At 42.2% G+C, this 22372-nt stretch overlaps 1 protein-coding gene across 6 annotated transcripts in view; it reads right to left on the bottom strand.

The window, feature by feature from the left end:
• SORCS2 (sortilin related VPS10 domain containing receptor 2) overlaps window positions 1–22372 on the bottom strand; it is a 248591-nt gene that overhangs the window by 111361 nt on the left and 114858 nt on the right. For all 6 annotated transcript variants that reach the window (XR_008305630.1, XR_008305629.1, XM_053243173.1 and 3 more), the window contains exon 4: window positions 286–450. Coding sequence is in view for 4 of the 6 variants with exons in the window: in XM_053243173.1 (XP_053099148.1) it covers window positions 286–450 (165 nt within the window). In the remaining 2 variants the exon portion in view is untranslated. The remainder of the gene's footprint in view (window positions 1–285; window positions 451–22372) is intronic.

The raw sequence follows: 22372 nt of genomic DNA, 5'->3' as shown, positions 1-22372 counted from the left end.
CCCCAGACACTGGTGGCTCGAGGACATTTGTTCTCCCCGCTGCTCAGTGGTGGCTAAACCCCTGTGTATGTGTGTTGTTGTTTTACATCAGATTAACATGACTATTCCTCTGGAAGATGCAAGCTTGTGTGATCCAACCTACAATGAATGACCTTAAGAAGCTGGCTGTACCAGTAAATAATAGCAAATCATATCATAGATGCTTAACAATACTCCACTAACATGTTTTGGATTTGGACATATTTAACATAGCATTTCAGATATCAAGACCTCTTAGATTTTTACCTGTCCATCCTTGGTGTAGGCAAGCACCTTATCCTCCTGCTTTGGGTGAAAAATCAGGGTTTCCACAAAGAAATTAATAGATTGCTTTTGAAAAGTAGCTCCTTCATCTATGCTAATAAAAAGATTCTGGTCCCGGTCATTATGGGAAGAACTTACAAGAATTATCTATAAAAGACAAAGAGAATTAATCAGGCAAGCTGCACTATTGTTTGCAAGTATCTATATTACCTCAATGTTAAAATGTAAAGAAATTATGTGATAAACAAAACACACATGTTCTGGGATATACCAAATCACACATCAGCTCCAACCACCTCAAATTCTAATACTGTACACTGGTCCAGAGATAAAAGAGGTTACACCAAGTTTGGATCAATCTTCTTACAAGGTAATGTCTACAATTTTGACAGTTGGTTTTCTATCACTTCAATGTTTGTAGCCTTCCCCAAAGACATTTGACAACTTCTTTCTTAAGAGATCCATATCCAACCTCTCAAAGAACTACAGATCTCAAGACCCCTTGGGAGAGCGAATTATTTTTAGAAACATAGGAAGCTGCCATATACTGAGTTAGACCATTGGTCTATCTAGCTCAGTATTGTCTTCACAGACTGGCAGCGGCTTCTCCAAGGTTGCAGGCAGGAATCTCTCTCAGCCCTACCAGGGAGGGAACTTGGAACTTTCTGCTCTTCCCAGAGTGTCTCTATCCCCTAAGGGGAATATCGTACAGTGCTCACACTTCTAGTCTCCCATTCATATGCAACCAGGGCAGACCCTGCTTAGCTAAGGAGACAAGTCATGCTTGCTACCACAAGACCAGCTGTCCTCTCCTCTTTAAATCTGTTTAGATTTGTAGTAGTGCAGACTTGCCTTAAACTCTATCTCCTGTATCAATTATTTATCACAATCAGCACAGGATTTTATTGGAAGAGGGAAATACAATAAAATGAGTGCAAAAACATGGAAGAGGGGTGGTAAGCAAGCATCCCACTCTAATACAACCACATGTCAGCAAGGCAGCTTTCTGGAAGATAGAAAATTACTCAAATAATAGTATTTGAGTAATTTTCTATCCTCCAGAAAACTGCCTTGCTGGCACGTGGTTGTATAAGGTTGGGAGCGCAGTGCATTGGGAGGGGGGAGTACGGTGCATTGTGGGATTTCCTTGCAAGCCGAACACTCTAGGCACATGACTGGGAACCCAGAGAGAAGGGCATGCTTGCACACGTTTACTTGTGTAAAAACTCAGGGGAAAACCCAGGCTACCCGACAGGGCAGCGCCAGGATAGCCGTTGATCCCGGCCCTTCACATGAGCAGGCCTACCCAGGTAGGACTGTGCCAGCCTGGGTAGAGCTGCTCATGTGAACAGTCTTAGTGGCCACCATCCAGACCAGCACTGCTGAGTTTCAGATGAAGGCTGCACTACTGTGCAAGTGGGGAAAGCGTAATGTTCAAATATCTCTCCTTCCCTCTAAAACTGACTGTGCATCACATGACTCTCAGGGACATATTCTGGTGATGCACAGTGGGCTTCAGAGGCAAGGGGAGGTAATCGGAAATCACCCCTTCCCCTGCTCAAGCAACAGTACAGCGGTAGTCTGGAACTTCCACTGCTGCTAGTCTGAGTGTTGGACATAGTTTGCAACTATTCTGTGAATTGCCAATCACATTTATAATAAAATGCTTTTTAATTATCTCTTGCAGTGAGAATTTTATAAAATGTATGAACACCACTAGTCAAAAATATATTAACAATAATTATTTAGAAATATATTAGGAACAGTTTTTACAAACACCCATAAAAAGGTCACGGGAAATACAAATCCAATATCCAGTTATGTTTCCTTAATCTAATCTTGAAATATATACTTCAAAAGTCTGACAAGGAACAGCATATATCATGTCCAACACTTGAACAGGGTGACTATAATCTGATACTTAATTATTCCAGTATGCAGTAAATAAGCGCCAACTGTGAACAAATCTGTTTTATATCCAAATGCCTCCCCACCACCTAATATAATTAGTTAACTGGATACAAACAACAATGGACAGCATGTTGCGCAGCATGTGGGAAATGGGCATTTCCAATTGGCCCATGCTGCTGCATGCATATAAAGAAGTGCTGGTGGTCTTGCGCAAGAGCACCAATCCTTAAAAGTTGCACACCTGCACTTTGGGAACACAATCTCATTTGGAAACAAGGGAAATTGTGCTCCTGAAGGGCTTTAATTGCATGTGCACTTGCACTCTTGTGCAAAACTGCCAGTTCTTCCTTAGATATCAAGAGCAGTACTGTGGATCGGAGGCATGCTGGTGTAAGACTACACTACTTGTCAGTCAATGTCCCAGACTTCAATAATCCAATCTTGCCAAGTAGGTTAAGCAGGGGTTTTCCCATTCTTACTGACTATCAGTCTAACCACAATGAAAAGCTATAGAACCATTTCCCTATCTTCAAGAGATACAGATGATTTTACATTACAACATAAAATGGCCATTGAATCAAAGGGTAACTGTTGTCACTAATGCTAGTAACAACCTAAACAGCCAAAATCCAGATACTATTGGACAATACCAAAACACATGAATTAAGTCAGCACATGCGCTTTCACATCTTCTCCAGCTCTGAGAAATGCATGCTGGATAAATATAACTAACTGAAATCTTCTGGGGGATTAGGTACCACTGCACTAATATCTTAAAATAACTCTCCTTTAAACTCACACTTAATAGAAGATTAGTAATTTCCCACAACCAAGCCCATGCTGTCTTCAGTAGAATACAATTTATGTCTGCTTTCTACTTGATTTGATATTGTATTGAGCTGTGTTATTCAATTTGTACTGTATATAAGACTTAACCCCCACTTTTTTATGTGAGTGAAGAACTGTAGATTTAAGCTCCGTAAGCTCCTGAGGAACACCATAAAATCTACTGAGCTTCTGTATTATATTTCTAATTTGTAAATATTGAAACCAAGCAAGATTATTTTTTCCCTTCAGCTGCTTAATGTGAGTATTTGATTTCATTTCCTCTCCTGGAGCTAGGTCTTTAAGAGTACAGAGTTAATACTTTATCCAAATATGGATATCTCCCAGTAATTCCTTTTTTTGGATTTTTTGTTTTAAAAAGGATGCTGTTAAAGGAGATATCTCTGGGTTGGGTTTTCCTTTCAACTTTAGCCAGTTTGACTAATGAACATTTGTGCAAGGATTTGTCTTAACTGTCAAGAATTCACTTCTATCATAGAATCAGAACATATATTTCAATGGAACCTGTCGGGATGCCATGTTACCTGGTTGCTTGGGCGGCCCTGTGGAGGCTGGAGAAGGGTGTGACTTCCCTCCTCTGAGGCTTTTGTTCCCTTTAGGGGGCAGTGGGGATGAGAATTTCCCAGGCTGGTTGGATCCCAGTAGGGTTGAGAGGGCAAGGCAGCGAGGTTGGGAGTGGCAGAAAGGTCAGGAAGGGGGCAGGGCTAGAAGTAGGCTTTAAGCCCTGTCAGCTCTGCACTGGGGTATTTAAGACAAGGCAGCTGATGAGGAGGAGCTGCTTCTGAGTATGGGAGCCAGGAGTTTTCCAGGAGAGGGAACTGGATGAATGCAGCAAGCCAGGAGAAGGACTCAGATGACAAGTTAACCCCTGGCTGCTCCTGAGGCTGACCTTTTGGGGTGCTCCAGTCATTCTGGTGTTCAAGAGGGGCTAGGAGTCCACCTTGTGCCCTGGGAGTCTGACAGTGCCTCTATATTTGATTCTCATAATAAAGCCTTTTCTCACATATTCCAAAATAAAAACTGAGAACGTTGCTACCTAATAACTTCTTGAAGGAAGTGCCAAGCCTCCTTTATCAGTCAATTTAAATGACTGTATTGTAATTCTGGGAGTTTTTGTTACCAAATAAAATTTGAAATTAGCTGCTGCCATTGTTGCAATACTATATTAAAGAATGAAGTCTTCAACGGAATATTAATCAGGGTAAATAAAATCTTAGAAAGAACATTCATTTTAACTGTTGCTATCTAGCCACCTAATGGCATAGTGAGGAAATGACTTAACTTGCAAATATGAGATTGCCAGTTTGAATCCCCACTGGCATGTTTCCCAGACTATGGGAAATGCCTATATCAGGCAGCAGATGCTGAAAGGCATCATCTCATACTGCGCAGGAGGAGGCAATGGTAAACCCCTCCTGTATTCTACCCAAAGAAAATCACAGGGCTCTGTGGTCGCCAGGAGTTGACACTGACTCCATGGCACACTTTACCTTTTACCTATCTTGCCAAACCAGGAAAGTTGTTTCCATAACTAGTTAACACCTTCTTTTAAATTTCTAAACTAAAGGTATTGAGTTATATTAGTTGAATTAGGTAATAGTCAAATTCCAAGATACTTAACTGGAGTCACTCTCCAAGGGAATTTAAAATATGGAGTTTCTTAAAATTATAGGCAAATGATATCCATTCAGAATTTTAATTTTATATCCAGGGACAGCTGCAAAATTCTTAGAGGTGTTTACAACAGGTGGGACATGCTTTAATGGATCAGTTAAAGATACAGAGACTCAACTTAAAGTAAACTCCCATACACTTGTCTCTTATCAGAATTGTCAGGGGTTCAATAGCAAGTGCAAACAACAGTGTTGAGAGAGGACAGCCTGAAAGGGTTCCTCTGTTTATCTCAAACAAACTGGACTCTGTGGCATTAGCAACTATTTTGGCTTGAAGGGATTTTTACATCATTTAATCTGCAAATTTAACTCCAAATCCAAATGAATCCAATACCATTGTCAGATACATCTATTCTATATGATCAAAGGCTTTTTCAGCATCCAAAACAGTACAGCTAATGAGTTCCTATAGGACTGAGCTTTATGAATGGTGGTCCACATGCTCCACAGATTGACACAGGCAGTACTGATCCACCCACATTCTGTGGTCTCCTAATGAAGTGCCAGTGGTCTTGCACTTTTGCACAAGAGCACAAATACCTAAAGCAGTTTTCGCACACTATGGAAGCACTACTTAGTTCAGAAAACTGTCGATGATGGTCAAGCAACATGTTTCTTATATAAGTAGTGCTTCTGAAGTATGCATCAATAGGCCAGTAGTTTACAGATTTATTACTAAATTCAAACATTCTTTATCTAGTATAACACAATGACTTTTCTATGTTGCCTGTATTAAACAAATCCAACTTCTACCAGATTGCCTCAAGCCTTAAATATACTGTTTTTGAACAAGTTTTGTAATGCTCAGTTAAACCTACTCTTACCTGCTGCATCAATTCTTGTATTTTCTTATCTCCCTGTTTCTTTAAATATGCTTTTTGAACAAATCATTCTCTAATTACACTTTGGGAGCTTCCCATAAGCTAATCGGACTTATAGCTTCAGTATCATTTATATGGAAATACTCTTGCAAAGGTGTTGAAATATTATTTGAAAGCTCCTCATCTAGGAGTAATAAGTTATCTAAAATGCCAAGACTTAGTTTGATTACTGCCAAAGCCAAGTCCATGCTCAATACAAATTAGAGCGTGATCAGCATAAATTTGAGGGCAAATATCTGCTCTGAAATGTCTTGTTTTACACAAAGTGCAGTGAAAAATATATCAATCTATGACTAGGAGTAATATAGTCTAGAAAAAAAGGTGTAGTCTTCCCCCCCCCCCGCACACACACACAGGAGGAAGGTTCTCCAAGTATCTAAAGTACTGTTAACGTGAAGAAAATTAAGAAAAATATTTATAATTTGTCCATGTGTTGATTTAGTTGCACTATGCCTGTCAATTCTTGGAGAAATCACCCCAATGAAATCCCCTCCTATCAAAACTGCATTATCTACATTCTCTTCCAGAATATTTTGAATTAGTCTGCAAAACAAAGTCTAATTCTTATTTAGAGCATACAGTGAAAGAACCTATCAAGAACCTTCCAAAGCAATAACCCAACCAGGAAACCTCAAAGGTAAAAGATTCTTTAAAAGTATTGCTACCTCTTTTTTCTGTTACCTTGCACAAATTACAGATACATTGTCCAATTTAAAATTTTTAAAATATTGTTCATTTTTTTGCCTAATATGTGTCTCCTGTATAAAAACAATGGAGGCTAGTTCTATTTTCCTATCTTCCTATGCTGAGTAGGTAAATATTTTTTCATTATCTTTGGTACTAATAAAAATGGGGGAGGAAAATAAATATATATGTTTCCTTAACTGTTTCCTTGACTGAGTAGAACATTGATTATTATGTGTTACTAGTAATTGCCTAGTATCCTCTGGATTACACACTATAACCCAATTCTTGCTCATAGGCACATAAGATTGAAAGATATAGCTTTTCTATACCTAATTTTCCTTTTCCAGAGATAGTCAAGAATGTCAAAACAGGACATTCTGCATACAAAGTATGTGTTTTGTCACTGAGTTACAGAAAATAAAATCTGTACATTCATTGTATGTTTTTATTCAGCAGGCTTAAAAAAGAAATTACATATTTAACTAGCTTCTGGATAAGACGTTTACAATGGGAAGCCATTCTTTCTGTTAAGGAATGCCATCATTGGCCTATTTCCCCCTAATGTTTTCAACAGTCAGTGACAACATCAACAAAAATTGTTCCAGCATCCTAGTTTATGCACAGTGAAACTGCTGGAGTATCATATTTCACATACAGAGAGCAGACTGGGACTGGTTAAACTTCCGCTCTTCAAAAAAGCCAGTTTAGCCTCTCAGATTCCTCCACATAGTTGCTTACAGAAACATGGGTACACAAATGTATGCAGAAAAGCTAGTGTGAATCGATCTATACATGCAAGAAGCAGTCCATTTCTGTTGCATTCTTAACAGCAGCTGAAATCACCAAGATGACTGATAATTCTTTAGATGTCTTACATTAGCCTTTTTCCACATGGTAGTGTGCCTCAATGCACACAATCATGTGGAGCAATTTGATAAACTATCATGTTGACATGATATCATGACTAATATCATCAATCATGACGAATGCCAATTCATGTAATTTTACTTTTACTTAATATGTGCTATACCAAAGACCACCTAAAGATGGCAGCATTCAATTTCACGATATACATTTCCAGCCTTTATCCCAGGGTGTTTTAAGTACTGTAATTTCACATCCCTGATGTGTTTTGTTATAGGGATGAGCCCGGACCGGTCAGGAGGCCATTCTGAAGGCCTCCGAACCGGTCCGGACATGAGGGCAGTGGGGCGGTCTGGCACTAGTTTGCGGGGCTCTTTAAGGGCGGGGGAGGGTGTACTTACCCCCCCCGCCACGTTTCCCCCGCCAGAGCATTTGTTTGGTAAAGCTTTTGGGGTGGCAGGACACCTCCCTGCTGCCCCTTCCCCCAGTCATCGGCAAAAGGCTTCTAAAAGCCTTTTGCGCATGCGCACATTGCACGTGCACGTCACGTCTCCGTGTCACGTGCACGCACGTGTCGCAGAGACATGACGTGTACGCGCAAAAGGCTTTTAGAAGCCTTTTGCCAACGACTGGGGGAAGGGGCGGCAGGGAGGTATCCTGCTGCCCCAAAAGCTTTACCAAATGAACGCGCCAGTGGGGGAAACGCGGTGCAGGGGGGTAAGTACAACCTCCCCCGCCCTTAAAGAGCCCCGCACACCAGTGCCAGACCGCAGCTCCGCGGTTCCGTGCACATCCCTATTTTGTTATAATTTTTAGTTACTACATGCCACCTACTACTGCTTCATCAACAAGAACTGGGGCCCTCTTTTGCACAGAACGCTATTTAAAGAATAGATATACCTTTCTTTAAAAGTGTGAGAACAGAGGGTGGGGTGTGTGTGTGCATACACGCTCCAGGTTCCTTGGGGCACTCAGTCAAGTGCATTGATGCACCTACAAGTGGGGGCCTACCTGAGCAGCAGGGCAGAAGTGGTCGAGAGTGCCTTCTGGTGAATTGCCTGCCTATCACCATCCTTTTATTTATTACATCCTTTTATGTATTTCTCACATTTGTGTACCGCCAAAAATGGACACCTCAGGGCAGTTATTAAACAAAAATGCAATGCACCTCTCACATCATAGTAAATGTGATACAGCACTTACCACACTGTTGGTAAAAATGGAAAAAAAGATGGCGGTCACCAGCACAAGTCGCCACAAAGCACGCCAGTCTGCTCCTGCCCCACCACAGTAAGCGTCCGCACAAACCCTTCTGGGGACTTAACTTGGAAGACGGGAATTTTGCAATGGCTGCAGTTGGAGCCACCTTTTAAAACAATTCAATGCTTCTGCGTCAGTCATACTGTGATGCAACAGATGCATGGCATTGTTGTTGAAAAGATTGCTGCTGAGGAGCACTCCAGACTACTGTCAACACCACCATACCAACCAATTAAAGCCAAACTGTGGGGGGGGGGGGCATCTAGCAGCCCTTCTCATCTATGCTACTACATAATGTGGTGATGGCCACTAGCTTTGGTGCTTTAAAAGCAGATTAGACATGTTCATGGAGAATAAGTCTATCCATGGTCACCCGCCGTGAAGTTGGCTCGCTACCTCCAGGTTCAGATGCAGCCTGCCCAATTATCAGGTGCAGCAAAACAACAGCTGGTGAGAGGTATGGTTTCACCTCCAGCTTCTCCGAAGTCAGTGTGGGAAACTGTACTTCACAGTCCTTCGGTCTAATTCAGCAGGGCTCTTCTTATGATCCTATATTCAGAGACCCCTGGACAAAGCCTATTCATGGATTTCTGGAATCGAAAATGACAGAGCAAGGCACTTAGCTGAGCAACTCACTCTGTAGGCATTTATTTCTGCCCTCTCCATCTGTGAATTCATCTAAAGAACGCTGCAATGACAAAGGAACCTCTGAACGAAGCCAATTCATGGATGCAGAGGGCAGAAGAGTGTAGTAACAGAACACCTTTCTCAGCCAAGGAAGTTCCACTGCTGGCACTTGCCAGCATCTCAAGGATCAGCCATGGGCCTTTTGGTGGTCCCGAGTCCCCAGCCAGTCCCTAATTTGGTCGACCCCTGATGTGAAGCCTGGGTTTGTTTTCCTTTTCACTGTCTTTTTCTTTGTGAAAATTAGAGCTGAGGAAAAGATGAACAGAACTAGAACAAAGTTTCTGTGTTTTAGGAGAAAGGGAATAATTGGGGCAAGGAAATGCTAGGGACAGGAAAGGAACTATTATTGAGTTTGCCATCCTTTGTTTCTTCAAGTCACCCAAACCTGATAATTAGATTGCAAGTCTTTTGGGAACAGAGATCAATATGCATGAAATTGCTATAAACCTCCCTGAGCCCACAAAATAGGGCACAGTTTGAATAACTAAGCAGAATAATTGAGTAGAACTACTATTAAGTGGCACAGTGGGGAGATGCTTGACTAACAAGCAGAAGGTTGCCAGTTCGAATCCCTGCTGGTACTATATCAGGCAGCAGCGATATAGGAAGATGCTGAAAGGCATCATCTCATACTGCGTGGTGGGGGAGGAAATGGTAAACCCCTCCTGTATTCTACCAAAAGAAAACCACAGGGCTCTGTGGGCACCTGGGGTTGAAATCAACTAGATGGCACACTTTACATTTACTATTTCTCTATTAAAGAAAACCAGAATTTCTAGATTCATCCTCTGATTCTTTGTTCTAATGTGCCATTCAGACATCACACATGTCAGTTCCCCACCCCCATTAATTTCAGTGGAAGAGATCAGAACTATGACCACTTCCAGCCTCTGCACAAGCAGCCACAGATTTCCTGTTGAAGTTCATGGGACTTAAACATACTTCAGCTGGATTGTGTCCAGATGAATTGGGCCATTATAATTTTTTTTAAACTTAAGATTCAACCTTCAGACTATTTTCTTCCAGTGATTCCAGTTCAAGTTAATAACAATGAATTACACGGGAAAAAAGACAAAGAGGTTCCTGCCTTCCAGGACAATGATTCATTTCTGTGAAAGGTATTCATTATATTACCTTTCCATCACATGCCAGTGAGATAATTTCCACTACCACTGGATAAAGTGTATAAAATGCAAAAAGGCTGCAGACATATTAATGATAAGCAACACACCACACTCAGCCTAAAAATCGACTCTTCACTCCATTTTCTTTTCTTTTGCAGCCCTGGTCAATTTGAATCAAAAGGCCATCTTTCAGAACTGCTTGAAGCCATGGCAGCCATAGCTTTTAGTCAGCCTAGCTCAGCTCACACCTCTTGCACAAAATATGTGATCTCATTGTGCAATCCTTTACAAAATATAGCTCCACTCTGGCTAGATAACTCTAACATTTATTTAGCTATCCTGCCTTCCTTCACTAAACCTCAGGTAGATTTGGTAAGCTGCTTTCTTGCTTTTAATTTTGTGGGGAAACAGCATAACCAAGTCAAAGCTCAATTTAAAGCCCCACTGATTTACAAAGGAAAGAGTTATGTATGTGCTCATGTTATAAACTGAAATCAATGGGATTTTAAAAATGCTTAGCTTTAGGTGGATTGCGCCCAAAGTCATTTATTATCATGATTGTAATTAGCAATGCTTATGGTAGCCTCAAAGTAATAGCCTGGGGTACATGTGTCAGAGCAGCAGCCAAGATCATTGCTGTAAAGAAAATAAGATGACAATTGGATTGGAAGGTCATGGCTAGCCTACAAAACCAAGACCAGTGAAAGTGCTCAAGGCCTCAGAGAGCCGCATCATGTCATGATGATTCACATCAGTTGTTCTTTCATTTGTTCACAGGAAGAAGTAGTCACCGAAAATAAGAATGTAAAATTTCAGAAGGTATGAGAGAAAATGTAGGTTACATTTTCAGATTTAGTAGCTTCTCTTTCATCCAGCACAAATGGAGATGGGTACTAAAAAAACTTCATACGTAATAGAAAGTCAAAGAACAAGATGCTCTTTATTTTGAAACAAAGACTATTTATCTAAGAAGAACCAGAGGAATAATATAAGCTTAATAAAGGAATGTTCTGGAAATATAAGTTGGATTCTTATTAAATATTTATATCTAAAAACATGCAAATGAAAGATCAATTTCCTTTGCTCTCAGAAAGTATCTAGAACACAAAGGCTGTTGTCACGAGCCTCTCTTAGGCTCCTTGTATGCAGTGCTGGGATCCATGCAGATCCCAGTGCTGCCCGCCCACTTGACCCAACTTTTTAACCCAGGCTTTTACCGCAGTTCTGAGGTCGTGTGACTGCGCGGGCTGCTTGCAGCCCAAGCGGACACAGAGATGAGCGCCTAGAGTGTCTGTTCCATGGGGGTATCCCCCAATGTGCATTGTGGGATACGTGGTGGCTGGGATGCAACCTCTGGACATCCGCGCTGCATGCTTCCTCCCACCTGCCTTCCTCACCTTCCAGTCATGTGCATAGCCCCACAGTCTACAAGGGACTCTGTCTGAAAAGTATAATTGTTGCAAGATAAAGCGGTGAGATGGCATCTTTTCACAGTTGCCAGCAGATTGCCACTATATCTTGAAGACAAGATGAGACAGCAAGCTTGTATTTATCTCCAAAAGAAGTTATCAGGCAAGGAAACACAGCAAGGAAATCAATCAATCAATCAGCAAGAAAACAAGAGGAAAGGACAAGCTAAGTTTGTTATGGCTAGTAACTTCCTAGGGTTTGATTTCTGGCTGGCTGGAAGTGTTGTTGTTGTTGTTTTAGTTTGGGTTTTTTTGACAGAGCAAGAGGAGTTAGCCTGGGTGGGGGATTAATTCCAGGTGAGTGACTCACTTGTGATCTTGAAGACAAGACTCAGACCAGAGGAGCTCTGCACCCATGAACTTTGCGAACAGGAGTTTCCAAAAAGATATTGAAGACATTTTGCAGGAGTTTAGCAGCAGATTGGCAGTGAACCCTGTGGGGAAGCACAAAAGCTGTCCCCCTTCATCATAGAGAAGACATACAGCATGAGGATAAAGTGAGTACTACACGACTTTTGTAACTTTCTTGGAGAACAAAACTTAAAACCTTTAATGATCTGACAACTGCACCCAATACATAGCTTCAAGTGAATAAGCCCTATATATGTCTAAGTAGCCAATCAAACCAGTTATAAAGGCAGAATGCCAGCAGGGGAGGGGGTGCTTCCCAGTGTATTGCACAGGGTGTTGCATGTATGACTATCTGTCTGAGGGGGCAAAAGTCCTGGGTATGCACCTGGTGTAAAGAGTTCCTGGTTATCAGGGAACAAGTTTGTTCCCTCAAAGCCAAAGTGGCTGACCTGGAGAGGCTCAGGGAGGGAGAGGTGTGTGGAGGAGACCCTCAGGGATGAGATAAAGGAATCCTGATCCCAGGCTCACAGTGCTTCTGCTGTCATGGAGAATAAGGGTCTTAGGGAAGGAGGGCATTGGTCTGAGGAAGAGGGAAACACTCCTTTAGCAGGGACCCCTTCCTTGGGTTATGCACCGATATCCTCTTGCACAGAGGATAATCCTCCAGGGGGTGGGGTGGGCCTCCTAGTGTGGGTGATTCGATCATTATGGACATAGAGAGATGGATCTGTGACCTGCGTGTAGACTGCATGGTGACTTGCCTGCCTGGTGTGAAATTTGTGGACATTATGCTTTGTCTAAGTAGGCTGTTAGTCAGCTGTCGTGGTGCATGTTGGCACCAACTATGTTGGGAAATGTAGTCGGGAGGTCTTGGAAGCCCAATTAAGGCTGCTAGGTAGCATATTGAAGTCCAGGACCCCCAGGGTAGCATTCTCTGAAGTGCTACCTGTTCCATGCACAGGACCAGCGAGAAAGGTGGAGCTCAGGGATCTTAATGCGTGGATGAGATGGTGGTGCCGGAAGGAGGGATTTAGGTTTGTTAGGCACTGGGATACATTTTGGGGCAAGAGATGTCTGTACAAAAGGGATGGGCTCCACTTGAACCAAGATGGAACCAGACTGCTGGCACTTAAAAAAAAAAAGTCACAGAGCAGCTTTTAAAAATGATGCCTGGGGGATTGCTGACAGGAACTGAGTGGTTCAGCCAGCAAAATCCCCTAAGGTGTGAGAGTGCACACGTTTTGGATAAACCAGAAGAGGACAGAGTAGAGCCAGGAGTTGAGCAGAAGGAAACACATGACAGCTGGTCATGATGGTAAGGGAGGTATCGCACGCCAACACCAGGTGAGGGACTTGGCATATAGGTGACTATACACCAATGCCAGAAGCCTCCGAGCAAAGATGTGTGAGTTGGAGTGCTTGGTTGCTAATGAAAACATAGATGTAGTGGGCATAGCAGAAACTTGGTGAAATGGTGAGAGCCAGTGGGACACTTTTTAAACTCTACAGAAGGGGCAGGGAGGGGAGAACTGGAGGAACACTGAATAATTAAAGTAGATTCCAACAAGCTAGAAAACCTAGGTGTATCAGAGTCCTCCACAGAATCATTATGGATGACAATACAAGGACTGAAAAGAAATGTGTTACTAGGGAGGTGCTATTGCCCTCCGTATCAAAATACTAAGTGACCTGGAGTTGCAGAAGCAAATAATAGAGGCATAAAAGAGACACAGGGCAATAATAACAGATGACTTCAACTACCCACACGTAGACTGGGTAAATTCACATTCAGGTAGTGAAAGAAAGGCTAAATTTCTAGACATGCTAAATGACTGTGCCTTAGAACAGGTAGTCACAGAACCAATCAGAGAGATGGCAACTTTGGTGCATTGTCTTTTAAATATTGTACACTGCCTAGAGATGCACATATCAGGTGGTATAAAAATATGATAAATAAATATACCAGACTGTACAAAGTCTTTACAGCTTAAATGCTTGGAAGTCAAGATGGGCACCTTAACTTTTTAGAGCACAAGTAAAAATGTAAATAATCTTAACTCTCATCTTAAACTGAAGGTTTTTAGATAACTGAATTAAATGAATGGTTGCTTGTTAGCAGTGTCAAGCTCATTAACATGTTTGGGTTTGGGAAGGAAATTTTCCTTAGGAAAAACTGGCCAGCCATTTCAGTGGCTTTATGTCTAAACCACGTGGCTCCTCTCAGTTGCATGAGACATCCTCAGCTGCTGCTTTCTAAGCACTGATGCAGTATCTACCACATGGTCCCTGCTTGAATTATTCTGTCATATGATAACTCTAACCAAGGACCATGTATGTGGAGAGAGAACATTTTATCTGTCAATGGAGGTCCAGGGAGCTTGGCCTTGACTGAAAGCCTATGGGGGTGGGGAGAGACTACATTGTAAATTAGGCTTGATAATGTTTATGCAAATTTATTTTACCCTATCTATACATTTGTGGTTAGAATCTGTGTTCTAGTTAGAACAGAATAAGCCACATTCTGAACCCTGAACTTGCCAGTCTAGGATCCTCTAGAGCAAAGAGAGGGAGAGACATCTCATAAGAGATAGAGAGATGCATGCCTCTGGTGACATGCTCTATCAAGAACGATGCGCTAGAGTTCCTTCGTTCCTGCTGGCATTTTCTGCGTACAGGCAAGAGGAGTCTATAAGGTGTTTTATCTGACTAGCAGTCAGCAGGAGGAACAAGCACCATAATAATCAGGGACACAGATATTCCAGAGGCATGGGACATAGTGCTGTTGCTAGGATCTATAGACCCCGGAACATAAGTGAATAGGCTACTCCTCCAGTCACCAGAATGCACAGAAGAACTGAAACCAGATCCCGGGGAGAGGGGGCACTGCCTGAAGGGCATTTGTGACGTGTGTAATTCAATTCTATAAATGCAAATCAGGCAGCCAGAAATAAAATAATAATAACTTTGTTAGCCGCCCCATAACAAATTGTTCTCTGGGCAGCTACAACACACCCTTAAAACATCAAGTAAAAACACATAACACACATGAAATCACAACAAATTTTTAAAAATACAAAATACAGTACAAAACAATTTTAAAACTTTTTGAAGTCAGTTCTAAAAATCAAATTTAAAAGGCCTGAGTGAACAGAAAGGTCTTTACCTGGCATCTAATGATGATTGGGCATTGGCTTAATCAGAAGAGGAATTGCTCTCTAAGCTCCAGAAACACAGTGGAGATTGACCTCTCCCAAAACAGCTGGGAAGCAGGGCATGAATTGATGACAGACCACTATCATAGCATTCACCTATGATTACCATACGGAGCATCTTCAAGTTGCAACCACAGGGACAGTGGCCATCGGCTGTCACCCATTATCAGGGAATTGAGAGTAAGGATCAATGCGCTAGTCTATGTTAAGTGCCCAGGGCAGCTTCAAGTGGTTGAATTGTATCAGGGAAAATAATATTTTCATTTTAGGCAGAGAAAGGGAAATTTGATAATACAGTTTGTGTAGATTCCTTTCAATCAGTGTGCCAAAGGGAAAGGGAAAGCTGTTCTTCCTCTTTTGCTCTCTACTTAATGATTTTAACTCTCAGACACAGGAGCCCAGGGAACTGGCTGTAGCAATAACTGAGTGTTGCTGCAACCATGAGATAAATGTGACATTCTTGTTTTTATCTCAGAAGTGTCTTCCAGATAAATAGTCCGAACTGAGAAGCGGGCTTCTGCCGTGTGAAAACACAAACAAAAGAAATTAATTTTCCACCTGAAAGGCTGCCAGCTTGACACTTGAGAAGAACATTTGATGCTGGAACTCAACTGGGAGTAAATGAAGTTTTGCATATCAGCTAGAATGTAACCATCTTTTAGCTTCACCGCATTGCCAGTTCTATGTATATTCAACAGTGGTGATCCCGCTGAAGCGGACCTGAAGCGAATTGCTTGGCTATCACCACAGTGTGGCACCTGAGGGCAGGCATTATACCGCATTTACCCGAATACAAGAGGACTCTGAATTTAAGACGAGTCCCTTAAAAAAAAAAAAAGAGGTTAAACACAGGTTATACACAAAAGGAAGATGACTCTGAATTTAAGATGACACCCTGATTTCTAACTTCTAAACAACCTAGTCTTGAATTCAGGTAAACACAGCACATAATGCTGTGATTTTTATTATTTTATTTTAAATAAAAACAGCTTTTGGAGGCTTCAGTTTTGAGCAGAGAAGTAGTGGAGAAGGTGATGCTTGACAATTTTTCAGCTCACCATTATTCATTACAAATCCCTCACCCATAATGTTTTCTCAGACATGATGCACGGAGTTCGTGATGAGAATTTCCTATTATTTTTTCTTTACTAATTAGCGACTCTGTATTATTGCTTTGAAGACTAAGGAAATGGCACTGGGTTGTGGGGTGGATTTAGCCATTATCTCCACAGCATTCCCCTGATCTAACTGAATCCCCTCCTCAAGCTGCTGTTAGCTCAGCGGAGAGAAATATGCAGGTACCCATACATTTACCCCAGCAAAACAAATAGATTGATGGAGTGAGGAATTGATTCAGATTAGGAAATGGCATAAGGGGGAAAGGGTTTTAAAAACCCATCCTCCAGCAGCATGCCACCAACCCAGTACTATTTCCCTATAGCTCCTTTCCCCTCGTTCTTTTTAAAATTTTATTTCTTACCCCTGTCTTTTTAAGGGGATAGCAGGAGATCCAATCATAGATCTCCCATACCTTGTCTACTCTGGTCCTCAGACACCTGATATGCCCACAGGGCTGACCCACAAAAAAAAAAGGGAGCACTCACTGCAGGAGAACACAAAGGCTCTTGAAACTTTAAAAAAAAAATATTATTATTAATTTGATTTCTATACCACTGTTCCAAAAATGGCTCAGGGCAGTTGTGCCATCTAAAAGCTATACTCTCCTTGATTAGAAGTGTCATTTTCTAAATTGATTTATGTCTATAGAGATTTGCATGTACGTGCAATATTATGAAGAAAGCAACATGCTGAATTATGATCTTCAGGATGCTAAGGTCTAGGGAAATGGTGCAGAGATCAGCTGAAATTGCAGCCTTGGGCACTAGTATGTGTGTCTATGTGCTTCAAAAACTCTGCCAAATACACACCTTCAGTATCTTTGGCTTTATTTCACTGTATTAGCGTTACCGCCGGATGAGAGAGATAGTTACCTTCTAGCCAGGATATGAAGGGAAACCCTTGAAATAAGTCCACAATGAGGCTATTCTCATGGTCTGCCAAAATTGGGCTAAGGGAGCCTAGCCCGATTTTGGCAGACCGTGAGAACCACTGGGCTTGCAGCCGAGCCCAGTCTCACGGAAGTGGTTCACTCGTTTAACTACCCCTCCCCTAACCGCTTGCCTGGGCTTTCTGATTATGCCACGGCAACTCATGAGTAGCATCCCGGCTTGGGGGTCTCTCCAGCATGCCCTGCGCGCTCGCGCAGGGTGTGCTAGAGCTTCTGGGGGCCACGCAGCCCCTGAAATGCCCCAGCCCCCGCCGGCTCCATAATGGAGCCGGCAGTCATTTGGGCGGCCGGTTCGGCTAAGCCCGCTCTCCCTGCTAACCCCATTTCGGTGGTTCCCACTGATCATGGGAACCGCCTCACTATGTTTTCAAGAGCAAAACTGTAAATCTACCATATTTAGACCTAACATTAAAACCAAACCCTGCCATCAGCCAAAAATTAGGAACATATGAAGCTGCCATAAACTGAGTCAGACCATTGGTCTATCTAGCTCACTATTGTCTACACACACTGGCAGCAGCTTCTCCAAGGTTGCAGGCAGGAACCTCTCTCAGCCCTATCTTGGAGATGCCAAGGAGGGAACTTGGAATCTTCTGCTCTTCTCAGTCTGGCTCCATCCCCTAAGGGGAATATCTTTCAGTACTCACATGTAGTCCCAAACTTTTGACTCACTAGCCACAGCAGGGGGCTAGGGGTGTCATTAGCAGGTGGCCCATGGAGCTCAGGTACAGAAACCCGAATCAGAAACCTGAATCTCATCAGCCACCTCCTTCTCAACTGGGGGACAGGCAGTCAACCTCTGCTGCATCTGCTCCAGAACCAACTATTACTTCTTGCCTCCTCTTTAAAAGCTTCTGTGCTGGCGACAAAATAGATGTTTTAGCCCCCCAGACAGCTCCAGTTTCCTCCAGTTTCCCTTTGGGGAGGAGTCAGATGTAATTATTCAGTGGGGGCATGACAGAGTTTAATTATCAAGCGGTGGGGAGGGCTGCAGGCCAGGGGCCCAGATCTTTAAGCAACAGCCCTGGCAGCGGCAAATGATTACAGCCCACCTATCCTTCCCTGCGGTCTTCATCAGGATCAGCCCCCATACACACCCGTGCATAAGTTATTTACACAGTAAAATAGCTCTGTTTGCAATGACATTGTATAGTTTGGCTACTAAGCAATGAGAACCAACTGGAGCATTTTTTCTTCTTTGTAAAACAACACCAATGGGGGCCCAGTCCAGATCGGGTCATAGTCCCCTGTCCTGCCTGGACATATCCCCTATCCAAGTCAGGCCTGCATGAGAGGCATGGTTGCAGGGCTGATAATAAAAATGAATAGTGTTTTTAAAATAATAATTTGTAAAAATCAGGTTTTAAAAATTTAAATAAGTTGTTTTTTTAATTTAAATTGGATTTTAATTTTTTTTTAATTCTTTGAAAAATCTAGGTCAAATATACCATCATGAATATTAATCATACCTTTTAATTATATTCTATGAACATTTTAACAGCAGTATGTAGGGCTGAGAGATAACAGACCTGATCAATCCTGCAGGTGGTGTACATGCAACACACACACGCACACACACGCACACACACACACAGAGTCAGGCCTTTGCTGCCCCCCACCCTGCAAAAATGCAAAGACAAAGAAGGTCAATAAACGAATAGAAGATTTGGAGGGCTGAAGTCGATCTGAGCGAGGAGGAGGAGGAGTCTGGATCTAAATGCTAGGGATAGGGGAGGGGAATAGAAAGTGAAAACAAAAGTGAACAGAACACATCGATGCAGTCCTGAGGAAACATTTCTGGAGCGTATCCTTCATTGTCGAAAGGAACACCTATCATGGTAGAAGGCTGTAAAAGAGACCACATTTGGAATGTTTTCATGAAGTTCCTGTACCTGTGGGTAAGACAGGTATGTGTGAGAAATGCAAACAGTGCAAAAAAGGAAATGCAAGGCCTAGTTGGCTGAATGAAACAGCAGCACCATGAGAAGTATGTACAGTACCTAGAAAGCCCTAAACAGCTTGGGCCCTGGGTATTTAAGAGAATGTCTTCTTTACTATGATTCCCACTGCCCATTAAGATCATCTGGAGAGGTTTGTCTACAGTTGCCACTGGCTCATCTGGTGGCTACTCATGGACGGACCTTCTCCATTGCTGCCCCAAGGCTTTGGAATGTGTTCCCTGTTGAAATAAGAGCTTCCCCATCTCTGACAACTTTTAAAACGTCAATTAAGACACATTTGTTCATCCAGGCTTTTAATTAGATTTACAATGTTAATACTTTTAACTTGTTTTAAGTTTTAAATTGTTTTAATGTTTAAGTTTTGTTTTGACTGTGTTTTTGTGAACCACCCAGAAACATAAGCTTTGGGTGGTATAGAAATGTGTTAAATAAATAAATAAATAAATAGCTTAACCCGTGCAGACCATCTGCACGCTAGTACTTGATTGCTCCCCTCACCCACTGCCACAGCCCCCCTCACCTCAGAGGTCTCTCCACCCTCATCTGAGCTGCACTCCTGCTCCTCCTCCTCCATCCGGTTGTTTCCATCCCCCTCACATCTCTTGGTCACTCCTCCGTCCCTTTACTCCCATCCGCCTCACCCCTCTTGGCTGCGGCTGCAGTGTTGCTGGCGCCTGTTGGCCAAGCTGCAGCCCCCTATTCTCAGAAACCTCTCCATCCTCACCCAAGCTACCGCCACCACCATGGCTGCTCGTTCCCCTCAGGCCGCTGACAGGACTGGGCCTGCCTCCCTCCGCCAATGGTCTTGGTAGCCCCAAACAGTGGCAGTGGTTGACTGGGCCCTTCCTTGCTGCCAATAGGTGCCGCCATGGCCGCTCGTTCTTGTCAGGCCTGTAGTTCGCCTTTACTTCTTTCTCTCTTTTCCTCCATTCTTTCTCCCTCTCCCCCACTTGCTCTTCCCCTCTGTCTTTCTTCCCCTCCCTTCTTTTTCTCTCTAGTTCTCTCTTTCTCTCTCACTTCCTGAATTAACAGATCTTGTTCATCTTGTTTCCTCATCTAATTCACACAACAACCTCCTTCTCCTGAAGGGGCTATTTCCTCCCTCACAACCCCCTCTTTTCGCAGACCCCTGCCCACTATCCTTTTATATGTAGAGATTCCTCTCCTCTACAATCAAGAACATCTTCTGACCAATAACAGTTGCATTCCAACTGTCCTTAACTATCACAGGCGCCTATCTATCTGCATATAGAATCCCCACTGCCCAATCACCATGGTGTTTCTGCTCTCAAGGGCTCCTCCTCCCTATCTACATATGGAATCTCCACTGCCCAATCAACACTGTGCTTCTGCTCACAAACTCTCGCAAGAGCTGCCACGCATGGGATTAGCCATAGGCTCGCCTTCGAGAATTATATATAGAGATAGTGTGTACTTACCTTCTAAAACTGAGTCCTACATCAAACCTACATCAGTCCTACATGAAAACCTACATCAAACCTATGTATTAAGGCTATATTAAACAAAAACGTACTTTTATTAGAAAATGATGATTACATAGAATCTTCCTGACTAGTGATTTAAATAATTAAAACTGAGTCCTTCTGTGAAGAGATATAAATCAACCCTGCACAGTTGTCATAGATGTGGGCCAGGGTCTTCTTCGTTGCTTACCCCACAGTTTGGAATACTCTCCCTGGGAAGGTTCACTCTTTGTCTTTCTTCAAAGGCAAGAAAAACAATTTTGTTTTACCACATTTTGACCCTTAGTGGCTCATGCTGGATTTTTTGGTTGGTATGTTCTATTGTGATGTATTTTCTGTTTTTAATGGATTGTTTTTATAGATTTTAAGTGCTGTTAGTTCTTCTTGTAAACTACCATGGTGTTGTTTTTAAATGAGAGGCAGCATAGAAATTTAAAAATAAATGAAATGAAATGAAATGTGGTCTAGTAAGTTCCAAACATCCAATGAAGGCTGTTGGGACCAACTTTTGATTTCTGTTACTAACTCATGGCTACTGACAGAGGAGCTAGCATGCAGATCTATGGACGTGATCTAGATCTATGCATAAGCGAAAATGATAGAAAATTTAAATCTAGATTTGACCCTATCTCAAAATAGCTTATCATGTATTCCCATAATAAAATTATTTGCTTGTTACTCAGTGTTTCTTCATAAGTTAAAATTCAATAACCACTGTGAATATTTGTGCTCTCCACTTTAATTCTAAATACCTTTATAGTGTATTTACCTGAATCCAAGACTAGGTTTCCCCCCAATTTTTTAATATTAGAAATCAGTAGGTCATCTTAAATTCAGAGTCCTGTTCCTTTTGAGTAAATTCAGGTATAACCTGTATTTAACCTCTGCTTTTTAAGGGGATCATCTTAAATTCAGTGTCATCTTTGATTGGGGTAAATATGGTATATTATATTCCTGATTGGAAGGGGAGGAGAGTTGGTCTTGTGGTAGAAAGCATGAATTGTCCCCTTTGCTAAGCAGAGTCCACCCTGGTTGCATTTGAATGGGAGACCATATGTATGAGCACTGTAAGATATTCCCCTTAGGGGATGGAGCCAGACTGAGAAGAGCAGAAGATTCTAAGTTCCCTCCCTGGCATCTCCAAGATAGGGCTGAGAGAGACTTCTGCCTGCAACCTTGGAGAAGTCGCTGCCAGTCTGTGTAGACAATACTGAGCTAGATGGACCAAGGGTCTGACTCAGTATATGGCAGCCTCCTGTGTTCTCAATGGGATCAAATGGACCAATGGCCCCAACTAGAATATGGCTTTAAACTTGAGGCTGCTCTTCTCTGTGTTTTTTCTTTTGCAAATAGTAGCTGTGGGGAAGAGGCAATCATGATTGGGATTATATTGTAGGGGGAGGTTAACACATTCTCCACATTGTAGTTTTGACCCCCCAAAATCCTACCATTCTGCAAAAGCCATTTGTTCTGAGACAGAAGCTGCTATTGGCACATACATAGTTTTAGATTGTCATTTAGTTAATTTGGTAATTATATTTTTCTAATCAAATAGTACAGAAATGAAATATTATTAGCATTGAAAGGAAAT

Source organism: Hemicordylus capensis, chromosome 4 (genome assembly GCF_027244095.1).
Source record: "Hemicordylus capensis ecotype Gifberg chromosome 4, rHemCap1.1.pri, whole genome shotgun sequence".
In the NCBI taxonomy this organism is placed as follows: domain Eukaryota; kingdom Metazoa; phylum Chordata; class Lepidosauria; order Squamata; family Cordylidae; genus Hemicordylus; species Hemicordylus capensis.
The sequence above is the reverse complement of the archived record's forward strand: the minus strand, read 5'-3'. Positions and strand labels throughout refer to the sequence as shown.